Raw genomic sequence first — 15320 nt, forward strand, 5'->3', positions numbered from 1 at the left:
AGGGATTTGATAATGAATTCAGATTTTTTTTTTTTGTGGAAAGTGAGCAGTGAACTCTGAAGCAGCTGAAGAAGCTACATTATTAACAGCTGGAGAGGTGCCTAGCAATAATCATTCTCATTATTAACCATGTTAATACATTTTTTTTTAAAGCACGCAGTGACAAACCTGGCTTTACATTTTATAGTTTTATCTCCCTTAACTCGATCCAACTTTTATTTTAACCTTCACCCAGCTGCTCATTCCATGTGGCTGCAGCAGGCAGGTGTCCTCCTTCTCTCACATTCCCATGATGCAGCCGCGCGCAGCCTGTGTTCCCTGCACGGGCCGCTGCAAACGGAAAGAATGAAGGTTAATTATGTTTGAGAGTTTTCCTCCGCTCTTCTTTTCCTCTCTGACTTCTCCTTTTCCCTTGTTTCCCTCATGGCATGTGGGCCCAACTCCTCTGCTCAACAATCAGCTCTGTTTGTCTCATATAAACAAAGGGCATGCAGCACTTAGAGTTTCGTTTTGGAGGAAAATTCACTTGACCATCACTTGTTATTCTTAATTGTCTGACAATGAAACAGAAAATATGAATTTCACATAATCAAATCATGGCTTATCATTCTAAAACTTAAATCCAATATATTTATTTAACAACTGAAAAGACTGTTCTATTGAGATAATTATAGATTTCCATGTACCAACAATTTTTAATCACATTCAACCTCTAATTCAAGAAAACTGAAATCGATGACAGATTTTTCTTGAATTACAAAATGGATTAATGTCTTTGTCCAATTTTGCTGTGCAAGCCGTAACATCTCAGGCTAATTTGGTGGAAGGCAAAGAATTCCAAGAAGACACAACAGAGGCAGAAAGAGATAAATTTTTGTTAAACTTGTCCTCCCACTTACACCCATAACCTCACACAGGCTGGAATGACAGGAAAGACAAAGAACAACTGGTGTCAGTTTAATACCATGATGCATTTCATCTCATTTACACATTATGAGCTATTTAGACGGTGTACACAGATGTATACACACACATGCTCACGGACACAAAAGCAAAAGGCAAGGGGCCATCAGATGAACCTAAAGATGATTAATGCCGATTGGGACGGGCACACTCTCGCTCTGCCTCCTCTGCACAGTCAAAAATGGGCCCTCTAGAGGCCTCCCCCATCTTTTGGGCGAAGATGAGACTGTCAAATTGGTTTGTGAGCTGCATTACCGGTCAGCAGGGAGGCAGAGATTGAGGAGGGCGACTGAGGAGTGGGGTTCAGGGGAGGGAATATAGAGCAGACTGCAGAGGAGTAATGGAGATGGAGGACAATGGGAAATGGGGCAGAAAGTGCAAATTTGATAAATGAACAGATAATGGCATTATGTCCACGCATTACGGCTCTGTCAATACCAAGTTTTAAATGACAACGTAGATACAAATTAAAAAGATTTTTTTTTTTTCCTTGTGTAAGCAACTGATGTGAGTGGCGGTTTCTTTACTTTTGCATTTCTGTGATATTAATTCATCAATTGGTTAAAATTGGAAATACAGATAGAAAAATATGCAGTGTGGACTGAGTATTCAGTATGTTTACCGTATCGATTATAGGATGCTGGAATATCTAATAAATAAAAATGGCTAACTTAGAGCTTATTAGCAGTGAGAAGGTGTTGTAATAGAAATGGACACGTGTTGCAAAGGACCTGCCTTCCTGAGCATCATCAACAGCATGCTGGGAGAAACTGTGGCCACACTTCACACCTCAAGCCTGTGGGTTGATGTTCCCACAAAAAGAACATCCGCTAAAAGCTGATGATTACCAGTCAACATCTTGGAAGACTCTGGCTTTTCTTGGCCAGAAGTTCATCCTTGCAGACAGCAATTCAGCACTACGGACACTGAATCATGGCTCCCATCTTTTATCCATAAGTAAAAGCCATATGGGTGTAACTGTACCATCAAATGATTTATGTACGCTTTTTGATCAAAAGCTTTTTATATGAAAATAGAAAAATATGCACACACACTCAAAAAAAAACTTTGGTTTTCAGCACGTACACACACACACACACACACACACACACACACATACTGTGCAAAAGCTGACATGCACTCACAGCTACAACCAATCGATTTGCCACGCACTCTTCTCTTTCCACAATGCTGACGATGCTCGAGTGGACGGGCTCCGTGTTGCTTGGTTCACAGAAAAGGGTCCCTCAAATGAATGTATTTTTACCTCTTGCAGGACAATGTCGGATAGGGAAGTAAATAATTAAAGGAAAGGGACCCTTTTTGACTGCATCAACCCTGCCACTGCTGGTAAGCTCTACTTACTCCATTGTGACTCCATTTTTGCCCGTCCTGCTCAGGATGAACTTTTTCTTTTCTTTTTCAATTTTTTTTTGTATTATTTTATTTGACACACGTGTCCTCCCTGCATGGAATCCCTTCACATTAAAGGCACTGAGTGTTTGCATACATTTCCTGATTTGATTAAATTGCTGATCAGATATAAACGCAGTGATTGTCATACTTGATGCAGGTTGTTGGTGGTGTAAGTTTCCTTCCTGTGTTATGCTGTTTGTGATGTGGGCCCTTTTTCTTTAAGTCTTCTTTTGACAACTGAAACATTTTCAGAAAAAAAAAAAAAAAAAAAAAAAAAAGCACTGAATTTAACATTTAAGCCCATTTCACTTTGCACCTTTTAGCATGGCTTTGTGTGTTAGCTGGAATCCTCACTGATTGTATTTTGGCTTCAGCATGGCAGTTGTTAACAAATTTCTCTCATGAGCTCCGGAGCACATTGTGTGATACAGTTTGCCTTGTGTTTGGGAAAAATGCCTATCTTAATTAGTTGGAGGGTTTGCATAAAGACATGTTCATTGAGGTGCTCGATTAAGCCACCTCCGATAGGGAACGAATGCGATAATGCTGTCAGGGCCTAGCACTAATATGCTATCCAGTTCCCCTCGATTATCACATTACCACAGCTCAAATCAATTGATAAACTCCCATTCAATATGGTGGAGTATTTAATTGAGTCAGACTCTATTGGATTTGGAACTGTGCAGTGCAGACATGCTGACAGAGGTAAACCCTAGCAGGATGCTTTCTCTCTTGCTTTCTCAGTGTAGTTTATCCAAGTAAAGCTGAAAAAGAAACTGTGTGAGTGAGCCTGGACCTTAGTAACATACAGTGCTTCCTAAATATTCTAAACCCTATAGGACTCAAAAAATTAAGATGGTTTGAAATAAAAAATGTAAGACAATAGGATGTAAGATATGTATTAATAATATGGTTTTCAAAAGAGGTGCATTTACAGTTTAAACACACCTGTGGCATTTGTATTTAATACTATGAATGTTTCCCCTCCCCACCAGGCACAGCTCCAACATCAACCTGCACCGCAAACTGCTGACCAAAGAGCTGGATGACTTTGTCTTGGACCCCCGACTAACACCACTGCCCAAGGACCTGCGAGCCGAGTTATTGGCCAAGATCTACTCTGGCCAACACATGGGCTTGGACCCACTTGCTGGAATGGGTATTGGAGGTGGCAGCCTTGGGTCCACTGGCCTGAACTACAGTGTCCATTCTGCAGTGAACAATGCCTACCCCCATTTTCCCCTTAACCCAGACCTTAAAAACAACCACACCAACGGATTTTCCCGCCGCCACCCCGATGACTACATGGTGTTGGACCTGAGCACTACGTCTAGCATTCAATCTAGCAGCAGCATTCATTCCTCTCATGAGTCAGATGAGGGCAGTGATGAAGGCATCCTGTTAGATGACCTGGAGGAGGGAGAGGAGGATGAGGAGGAAGGCAACAGTGAGGGAGAGGACTTTAACCAACATGCTGAAGGGCGGGGTGAAGGGGAGGATGGAGATAAGACTGCAGAACTAAGAGAACAACGAGGGGATAGGTCCGACCCATCGCAGTTCATTCTGTCCTCCACCGGGGGCAGCGATGGCAGTAGCGGAGGAATACTCTGTAACCTTTGCCACAAAATGTACAGCAACAAAGGAACTCTGCGCGTGCACTACAAGACTGTGCACCTGCGCCAGATGCACAAATGCAAGATCCCTGGATGCAATATGGTGTTTAGCTCTGTGCGCAGCCGAAATCGACACTCTCAAAACCCCAACCTCCATAAAAACATGCCCTTCTCCACAATTATAGACTAAGGAATGACTCGCTACTTTTCTGTTCCTCTGCCAACTCCTTCTCTCATTCTTCATCCTTTATCCTCCTCAAAAGACCAATAAATACAAGCTGAATGCCTGTATGATTCCTGACCTATTTTATATCACCATCTACAATATTAATTGACTTCAAATACACTTCATTATGAACTCCTTTGACTTTTTTTCTTCAATGGAAGAATACGATGACACTCTGAAGCATGGGGTTTGCTTTGAAACAAAACTCCAGCAGTTTTTTTTTTCACAAGCCCTCCATCTTCATCCTTTCCTCCATTCTTTTTTCTTTATGTTCATCTCCAAAGAATCCGTTCAAACTCATTTGTGACTTTGCCTGCATAAATGATCGTGTTGCAAAAAAAAAGAAAATCTTGTTGTATTTGTGTAACAATAGCTTTTAAATGACTCCTTTACAAAAGCATGATTGCTTCTTTTGTAAATAATGTCCCAAGATGATTTTTGGTGTAAAAGAGTTGTGTTGATGGGTGTTTGGTTCCCCTCCTCTTTATTTTATGGTTTTATGTTACAGTCCAGTACAATACTTCCAGCTATAGGCAAGAAAGAGGTAGCAGCTTAGTACTTGTCTCATTTATGTTAGCTTCAAAGATATGTTTCAAAGTGAGTAAGGTAAGAAAAAAAAAAGAACATCATGTGACTTGTTTTATCAGCTTGATATTCCGGCATGCTTTTTTAGGCTCCCACACTGCTTACACTCTGTATTTCCTCTCTGTATTTTATGTTCATTATTTTTGGTTACATTACTGAAAATTTTGTATCAATTCTGTTTTTGCACTTTGCAATGATACAAGGGGATGTGTAATATTGTTATCTTTTTTTTTTTTTTTTTTTTTTTTGTGTTCCAATGGTAAGTTAGGGGTTTTTTCATTGATGTGTAAGGTGCCAAGGGACGACACAGTGACGTCAACAGACTTGTACCAGTTTTTATTTGCTTGTTTTCCTGTTTAAAACTCCATTTTCATAACAGAGGACACTTTAGTGCCAGAAAGCTTGCCTGAAAACAGTGTCCAAAGGGTTCTGCTTCAATACAATTTCAAAGATGGTGGAATTTCAACTGTTAACCTTTTATTGATCAAATCTGCCTTTTTTGTGTGTGAAGCAAATTATGGTCATAATTCCTTTTGGTATTGATGGGTTAAACTGTCACAGAGCATGCAATATTTTGTTATAAAAAGTGATCAAAGCAAAAGCTGGTGCTTCTTTTCTATAAAGGTATCTAATTAGAAATCCCTCGTCCCACTCATAAAGAGGAAGAAGTTGAAAATATATGGAAATAGTCCTTAAACTGTGACCAAATTGTATGTGTTTGCTTAGGAAGAGGTTCTCTTAGTGTAAAGTTGTAACAAAAATAATACCCCCTTTTTAAACCGTAAGAATGCACTTCAGTCTTAAAATTTATTTGTGGTATTTTAGTATTAATTTTTATTCAAGTATCAGATTCTAACTTTCTTTAAGCCACTTTTAAAGGTAGAAATTTTTTTTAGGCCCAAAAATGTCCAACAGTAAAACAATTCCAGTAACTGGGCAAAGTAGCCAAGGGAAGGGGTATTTATTAGATGTTTTTGTCCAATATAAGAATATTTTTGTAAAAAGTCCAAACATTATCTGTTTTTTTTTCTCTCTTTTGTCTTATGGTTAGCTATGTAATGTTTTACTTTAAAAGGAGATCTTCTTTGACTCGACTGGTGCTACACACACGGGAAAATATGCAGTGTTATGGGGTGTGCTGTGCAGTCTTTGCAACACCCTCCATCCTTTACAGTGTTGAGCTCCACTTATTTCACAGTTTAACAATTGTTGCAATACAGTCATGACCTGTTCAACAGAAATACTGTGTGTCTTTTCTCAAGGCTCCACCCATATGTGAAATGTGCAGGTTTTAGTCGTCTCCTCTCACAGATAAAGCCGGAGAGACGGCGAGCTGAGGCTGATGGAAAGGTGGTGAAGGTGGAAGGCTGACTATAGGGAGGAATGGATGACAGCAATGATCATTAAAGATGTGCTGTTTCCCTGTTACCTGGAGGCGTCCCTCCTTTCGCGCTTCTTCTGTCTAATAACTCACTTGTCACATCAGTACACTGCCAGACGCCAAGCTCCCTGACAAGCCTGTGACAGAAGAAGAAAAAGAGGAAAGAGAGCAAATGCTCTAAATAATTCAATATGACTCATTTTATTAAGTTGAAGTCAATTCATCTATTCATTTAGGGTTGTTATAGCTTTGGTTCTGCAGTAATTCAGTTCAAATGTAATTACTTTCTCCTGCTTTCTTTTTAGCCTTTCTCTGCTAGAGGGCAGTTATTTAAAAACCGCCTCACCCGTTTCTTTAACCCGCCACTCACTTACCGCCTCCACACGCAACAGCCCAGATTCTACGGGGACACGCTCTAATAGCGTACGCTTAAGTTCACAGGACGGCCATGGCAATGGAAAAATGGATGGGTAATTGCCTGTTTATCCCAACTGAGGAAAATTGACTACAGGAACCCCTGCCTTCTCCCAGGAGTGGGTTTCACTGAGGAGCCTGCTGCCTCATTCACTCATTCAATCCCCCAGCCTCTCGCTGTGGAACCCTGCTGACAGCCATGTCTTCAACACACAACCATGAAAACACACATACACATACAGTGGAGTGTTGGCGCACACTCGCGATGACAAGACCTAGATGACTTGTTAACCTCTAGCGATGGAGGAGCAGGTGGTGAGAAAAATATTCTTGCCACAGGAAATGAAACTCTCCTTCTAGCATGAAGACTGCGACTGCAGCCTTTGTAAAGAAAGATGGAATCCCACAACAGTGAATAGAGGGAGGGAGAACTGAGTCAGCCAAGAACTGCTAAAAAATTATATTTAGGACTGTATACCTGAAAACAATGATAAATAGATTTTTAAACCGACCGACAAGTAGGTTTACATTTTCTAGCGTAAGAGCGTAATGAAAAAAACACTGACTAGATGATGTTTGAACAGTAAATATCCTGTGCACCATCTCCTTATAGGATGGTGCAAGTCATGCCAACCTGAAAACCATGCAAATAACTGTCCATATAACTAAGAGAGGGAATATACAGAAGCTCAAAGTGGCAGAAATAGATCTGCTTTATGAACTGGTCTTTCTGTTCCCTAACACTTAAAGCAAGGGGAAAGGAGTGGAGGTGGAAGATGCAGCATCAAGCTGCGGGGCTTGAACACCCCAGGACTCAGATCCTCTTGATTGCTTGCTGAAGAGTGATTGAGTCACCCCTCTCGTGAACATTCTACTTTACTCTGAGAAATGACCCCCAATTTCCCTCTCCTCTGAAAGAAGCCCCCCAGTCCAATCTGTGAATTTCCTGATTCTCCAACCACATGAGTACAGAAGCCTCCCTCTACATGGAGACAAGGCGTTTAGGTGCAGGAACACATTGCTTGGAGCACCACATTGGTCCTGACCACTGAAGTGAATCTTAAATATTTGATTAGAGGGGTGTCAGGCATCAATTAGTCTGTAATTCTACATGGCACACTGAAAGAGAAAAGCATAGAAAATGGATGAAATCACCTGTCTTAATTTTTTGTTTTTAATTCATGTATTGAAGTGCATTAAAAAAGCTGAAAATAAATTTTAAAAGTCTTGTCACAAGCCATTGTAATGCAACTCATCTTGATGAATAAGGCTGGGGAAAAAGACAATTTCAAAAGCAGTATTGAAAATATGGTGAGGGAAGAAGGAAAATGACGAGGTGTTTTTGTACATGCATATAGACTTCTATCTTACAATACAAATGAATAGCCTCCCTAATTTGAACTGGAACCTGCAAATTAATAATTGTCCTTAAAAATGCCATTTTTCCTAAATAGCAAGCATTATGAAACTATATTTTTTATTTCAGTTTGTATGTTTAGTGCATTTGTGTATAAAAATGCTTTTGTTACATCACTGGCACTTGACATTATTGCATGGCTATACGCAGTGGCACAGCAAAGGACAAACAGAGTGAAAAAAGGTGATTTGGAAGCCTCATGAATACTGAAAAAGAAATTAACCTTTTTTTATTTTCTTCTTTCTGTCTTTTCTTGTATTATTTCTGTATCATAACTGTTTATGGTTTTTGCATAAAATGCATAAGGGTTTTGGGATGTAAATGGAATTTTATTCATATTTTGTCCAAATACCTCTTGTAATTTGTATCAAAATTCTTGTACAATTTTTATATTAAAGATTTATCAGTCACTGGCATTTTGTGATAGCCTCTGTTTTTAAAGAAGAGAGATTTTAGCCGATGGAAAAAACTGAAGAATTAAAAAATGACAAATTAAATAGTAAATAAAATAAATTGTTAAGTGCAACAAAGCTCTGAGAAAGGCAAAGTGTCAATCAAGCCTATTTAACAATTACTGCAGACTGTACCGAACCCTTTAATTAACTATGATAAAAATCACCAGGGAAAAGGCTATCTTGACCCATTAGCGGACGATTAGATTAATAGTTATTAAAAGACGTACCAGCATGAGGAGAAGTACTGACGGCATTAGAAAATTAGTAAGATGGTCACTAAAGGAGAGGAGGTAAAGTTAGCTTTGTCTGATTTTAATTATAAACGAAAAGGAGAAAATGTGCAGAACAACCAATAGATCAGAGAAAAAAAAACAGGCTTGAAAATTGGATGATAAACATCAGACTAAGAAATAAAATAGGTATAAATAAAATAAGTTATGTAATTTGGAATGCTTTTGTGAGATATTAGACACACACACAAAACAAAAAAACACATGACAGTGTCCTCGAGGTGAATAAGAGATGATCATGATTTCTCTTGTAAACACATTGTCCCGTATTCATGATGATGCAACACTGGCCTTTTTTTTTTTTACCTTGATTTAGACCCTGGCCACATACTAGGTCTTTGATTCTACCATTTGTAACAACGCACATGCAGAAACACACAAAAACACATAAAATATTCTACATGTGCAGAGGTCAGTTGAAGACACTTAGAAATGGTCCTCATTTAACAAAAAAAAAAAAAAAAAAACACGCTTACATCCTTGGTGGCCAAATTCCATCAAAAAAGGCAGTGGGCGTTAACCACCACAAACTTGACCTGCACCGTAACTGGACATATTTCTGGAAGCGTTCACGCCATTGATTGGTCTGACAAACACATTGGCCCTCAGCTGACCTTTGAGCAGCAGCGCCTGTTGATGTGGGAGCTCACAAACACCCATACAGATATTCAGCAAGTCAACACAACATTGTTTGTACACTGCACACACAGAGAATATTAATTTATTAATTTATTAAATTGTGATATTGGCTACATTTCCATCAGCCCACTGAAGAAAGAATATACCTCTAATCTATGTTTTGGTCTTTGTTGTCAGAGCCGATAAGACAACAAACTGAAATAAACATATAAACGTACAAAAATAGGATTTTCTAACAGGAACACTGTGTTGTATAACAGGCATGAGTTTCTTTTGAAAGCTGTTTCAGTAATCTATAAAAGGAACAGAGATATGTAAATACGTATATTTATAATGGCCAATGCAGGACACATGAAATAATATATGACAATACACACAGAAACAGACAAAACTGAAAAATATTTAAGGCACAAAAAACAAAAACACCACGCTACGTTGTTTTAAAGGGCAACAATCAGCACAACCAGTAATATTGCACCTGGTTTACACACACAAAGTTTCACCCTTGTATGCAGCATTACATGCATGTAAACACAGGTGTACAATTATTTTTGCTACATGGTATAAAATAGAGCTAAATAAACTATTGTCAATCTATTGATTTGTTTAATAATCATGATAGAAAAAGTCTTTAAGAACGGTGTTTTGCACAATCAGACACTAAAATACATTTTTGAATGAAAAAGAAAAAACACTTTGTTATGGAAATAAATATTATTTGCTTTTACATGGAAAATGTCCGTTTGATTCATAAATATTTTGCAGTAACACCAAGAGGTTAAACACTAAACATTGATGGTTTGAAAAAAAAAAAAGAGAAAAGCTTAATAATTATGAAAAGAAAACAGGAGGTAAAAAAAGAATAATTTAGCATTACTAAGGTAGTAGTAGGTAGTTTCCTAAATACCAACACGATCTCATGGGGGATCCCAAAACCGGCACGTAAATTAATCTATTCCACACTGTGTGGAGTGAAAGAATAATGCACATCAATGTACTGGGCTTTCAGTGTCTATGAAAAAACACTATATAAAATCCAATGCATTATTATTATTTGTTTCGTGCAGGTCAAGATGATTTCTGAGATTTAGGAAACTAGGGTTAGGATTAGGATTAAGGTAGTTTAAAATATGTACTATGCAACAAGGAAAACCTGTTGGCACACACAAAATTAGATTTACTCGACTTAAAATTAACCACGTTAAGGGTTAACAAAGATGTTTCCTAGCCTATCGCAGAGCTTTAACCTGAATCACCAAGTGGCCTGCAATAGTTTCATTTTCTACCAAAGATTAAAAATGTTGGCAATTTAAAATGCAAAAACTGTTGCCACCTCACCAAAGGCAGAGGTAAAGTAACACAAATTATGATTGGCTGTAATTTAACATTATTATCAAAATATGAATTAAATGAGTAAATAAAAAAAATGAAAACATTTTCACTATAGAGCTGCAACTATATCTGCATTTATTTAAGCATTTTGAGTGCTTACATGCAAGGTGTATAACAAAAAACAATCGAGTGTATCCACATCAGAAGACAATATATTGAATTAAGTAAAATAAAAAATAATGAATGACTCCTGAAATCTTAGAAAAACTCATCTTTGGTAACAGGAGCACCAGCTGAAATGGATTGCATATACGTAGAAGACTTTTTACTGCGCCTTATTGATTCGGTTCTACACCAGTGAGGCCTGCAATGCTGGCTAATGCTATTGACAAGCCATCAGTCTTGTCCAGAAGTGTGGAGGCATGCAGCTCTTTTTCCAAGACCAACCAAGGAAGGAGAGAGGATGAGGAGAAAAGAAAGAGGAAAAAACATCAATGGACAGTGATGGAGAGCGGGGAGGAGAGCAAAGATGCAAGCGCAGCAGACAGACTCAGACCCCTGTCCATGGTTTGGGAACACTAAATTAGAAAAAAGACAAAAGGGATGAGAGAAGGAGAAACTGTAAACAGCCGCATCGATCCAACTAGTGTTGGGCAAATCAAACCATTACAGCCAGATTCTCAAGGCCCAGAGTTAAGGGAGTGTGAATATCTACACACTTCCCATGTGGAGTGGAAAGTTTTTGAAGCACACACTGAACCTCTTTAAGAATACACTCACTTTTGTCTGCTGCGGCTGCTACAAGCTCCAGTGTTGGAGGTTGGGCAGGAAAGAGTTAACTGAGAAGAGAGAGGAAAGGAGGATGAAAAAGCCCTCTGGCAACCCAGGGACACAGGGAACGCTGAACTCATCACAAACCCCTCTCCTGGCGTCCGCCAGCACATAATGACCCCAACAAGACGGGAATCCCTTTTAATTAAAGTGAAGGGAGATCAGTTAAGCAGATGGTTGCCGACAAATATTAGGGGAAATAGAATGTTTAATGGTCTGTGCACTTATCGCTGGCTATTTTCCACACCCAGCCCCAAACTGATAAACAGTACAGGACCTTCTTAATCAACCTTACAACCTTTAAAGCCCAAGATAAGGGAATAATTCAGGATCTTTGTAAATTAGCTTGAGATGTGGCTTAGACGCTGGGCCCTCTCGCACTCAGGGCCAGAATGTCGAGTAGGGAGCAGAATTTCTATCAGTCTAATAGCTTTGTGCCATGGTGAAGAAGTTTTGGGGAGGAAGTACTTTTTCCAGGGAATCAAGATATTCGTTTTCTGCAATTTTCTGAATTTTTCATTCCCCTTGTGGTTTGACCCTCTTGCCACCACCCTACTGCGCTCTTATCAGTGACAGAGAAAAGTCACCCGCCTCCGTGGAAATAATCTAAACAGAGGCGGGGAATCAGCAGCCCAAGCCGGTGGCCTGTGCATGCAGGTTAACGGGTCCTCACCCCCCTGAGTCTGGCACAGGTGGGGGTGGCATGTGTTTATTTTGCAGATGATGGATGGAGGAGGAAAGGATTATTGACAACAGCAGCAGGCGGGGTGATACCAGATAATATTTTGCTCAAAAAGAAAAGAAAAAAAAACTTAAAGCTATGTATGATTCTTTTGCAATGCGAAAAAATGTCTAACTAGTCTTTTACTATGGTCTACTGTCAGTGGTCATTCATATACATCAATGTAAAGAAGTCCCGCCTTTGTCCTACAGACCTACTGTATATACAAATATAAAATTGCGCAGTGATTGCCCAGGCAATAGGCTTTGACTTCCTGTAGCTGTCAATCAAAGTGAATGCGCGTGCGTAAACTGCACGGAAACAAGGCCGCACGTCACAACAGCAAACAGGTATCACTCTGAGCAGCATAGCATCATGGAGGAGCGCTCCGAAACTCCAAAGCTTCTACTAAAAAACGAAAGAAAAATCCGTGTACAAAGCTTACGGATAAAAGTCTTCGTGACCGCAACAGAATTATCTCGGAGCTGCTTTTCAAAGAAGGAGGGACTTGCAGCTTTTTAAAGGATTCTGAACGGACCCTGATTTGGCGACATTTCTCATGGACAGGTAATAAACATGCTTTAATTAAACTACCATTAGTGTTTTGTTAGTGAAAAACAATACTACATGTGTGTTGGTGCGTTAAACATTATTGTTATGTTCCACTATGCACATGCACAAAAGTAGAGGTGTGGCTTCTGGTAGATTGGCAGAGGCAGGGGGAGGAAGTGGAGCTGTTAGGGAGGGACATCGAGACGTTCGCTATTGAATTTTCTCTCTTTTTTCATCCTCCGGATAATCGCTTTAAGCAAGAGAAATCAACTTTGAAAAGTATATTTTAGCAAAAAAAAAAAAAAAAAAAAAAAAAAAAAAAAAAAAACATTTCCACTAGTTTGTCAAGATGGGGTTTGAATCTTGTTTGTCTGGGATAATGTGACGCAAGGCAAGGTTTATTTATTTATCTGTATAATACATTTCATATAGAAGGTAACTCAATGTGCTTTACCTGATTCTAAGGGAAACATCTATGAAAATAAAATGAAACAGAACAAATTTAGATGTTTTTATCCCATAGAAAACATTAAACACTAGTAAAGACTAGTAAAGGTTCTCTCTAGTTTCCATCCACTGTACATAAAGCATGCAAGTGGGAATTAAATATATAGAACTGATTATAAATACAACAAGAAAAAACAGGGAAGAAAAAAATGCACGTAAGGAAAAGAACGCAAAGCGTAATTTCTTGCAGATATTGGCATTTATCTGGATCAGTGATCCTGATCATCATACAATGATCATTCACACTTTAAAGGCTTGTAAGAATGGACACCCCAATGTTGGGGAAAAATTGGGTTGAAATGCAGAATCTGGATCCGGTCCATGAACTAGATGGAATAATCAAAGAACCAATCCAAGATAACGGAGTTAAAGATAGGAATTTTGGAAATTTTGCCAATGATGAGACACAGGGATTTTTACATTTTCATTTTTCAAACTGATTCACGATCAGTACATGGATCTGGATCGCATCGCAAATTTACTGGAATCTTCCCTGACGTAAGGTTTATCTTTGGTTGAAATTTTGTCAAAGTACTTTTGACATAATTCTGCTAGCAGACAAGTAAATAAACGTCGGTGAAAATATTACCTCCTTGGCGAAGGTAATGGAGTCACTAAAAAGTGTAGAGCACACACAAAAACAATGAATGTCAATACTTACAGACTAAAAATAGCTTTTTTCTTTTCCGCTGTGGATTAATCTTTATTTTCTATCAGTAGTTTCTACTGCTAGATTATAATAGCATCTCACTAATTCTGTATTTTAACTCCAATTATGGCTTTTAATGATAAGGAAAAGTCTCCACTGTCCCTTTACACTGAACAGGACATTTAGCCATGGATCTTAGATACAGTAACTAAATGAAAACCATCATTTTTTGTGCTCAAAATTCATTCTAAACAATTGTAAACTTTTTAGGGGAAAAATTAGGACAAATTACAAGGTTATTAATGTAAGGTTTTAAACTTGTAACTCCACTGAATAGAGCAGAATTTAGAGCTTATAGACAAATGAGTTGCTGTGATAATCCATAAAAGAATCATAATGTGAAAGTGTCATTGTTTATGAGAATACAAAATCAAACAAAAGAAGGTAAAGGAAAGAAAAACTGTACCTCAATCTACCTGACATAAAAAATAAAAAATCAACTTCCATTATCAAGCCATATGCCTTTTAGCCATTATTCAGGCCTCTGTTATTTTTCATCTCCTCTTCAAGGTATTTAAAGCTCTGCTGTTTCCTTCCTGTTCTCTTGGAAAAGCGGCACCGGATTAAAGGTAATTACACAGTGAAATGCAGACATTTATCAGTGTTTGCGGTTTGGGACGCAAAATGTTAATGCTGACAATTTTCCTGGACAGCATGCCATTGTGGAGCTGGCAGGTTCTGATGGGACAGCCAATGTTAAGCTTGAAGGCTCAGAGTGCTGCCATATGTTGGACCTCAGAGGTGCCAGTACCAAATGTGCTGAACAATGCAACTCAAATTATGAACTTCGTGCCTTGGCAGCGTGTGTGCACAGTTGCTACTTGCATGATTGGGGAAAAGACGCAGGTAATAACAAAAACACATCCCAAAATTGTTAGTGCGTCCACATTTACGTCTACACGTATGTTTGTCGAGTTTCAGGCTGAGAGCATATTTCTTGTATAGCTACTACACGCATGTCTGTGTCTAAAAATCCATAGAGAACATCCCAGATTGCAACGGGTCACACCTAGTTATGCTTCCTCCCTGTCTTCCCTCTCACTCCACTTGCAGTTCCCACACCAGAGGCATCTGGAACCCATTGGCAGCAGAGTCACACCGAGCGATAAAGCCCTCAAAGGCTCACAAACGCACTAGGGGTAGAACGTCAAACAATGTTGGCCCAACAAGCTGCCAACAGACACAATACATTTTGAACCTGAGCAAACCCTACTCATTTTTTTATCCTCTCTCGACTCTCCGTATGTCTCTCTGAAGTCTCCCTCTCAC

General features: G+C 38.9%; 1 protein-coding gene across 4 annotated transcripts in view; it reads left to right on the plus strand.

The window, feature by feature from the left end:
* The window catches only part of bnc2 (basonuclin zinc finger protein 2), a 173427-nt gene extending 165013 nt beyond the window's left edge, over positions 1-8414 (plus strand). For 3 of the 4 annotated variants that reach the window (XM_028445013.1, XM_028445005.1, XM_028445020.1), the window contains one exon: positions 3375-8414. In XM_028445013.1, coding sequence (XP_028300814.1) covers positions 3375-4182 — 808 coding nt within the window. In that variant the 3' untranslated portion in view covers positions 4183-8414. Of the gene's footprint in view, positions 1-2239; positions 2314-3374 lie in introns of all 4 variants that reach the window. The other variant, XM_028445027.1, reaches the window with a different exon arrangement.
* The last annotated feature ends 6906 nt before the right edge of the window (positions 8415-15320 follow it).

This window comes from Gouania willdenowi, chromosome 1 (assembly GCF_900634775.1).
Source record: "Gouania willdenowi chromosome 1, fGouWil2.1, whole genome shotgun sequence".
Classification (NCBI taxonomy): domain Eukaryota; kingdom Metazoa; phylum Chordata; class Actinopteri; order Blenniiformes; family Gobiesocidae; genus Gouania; species Gouania willdenowi.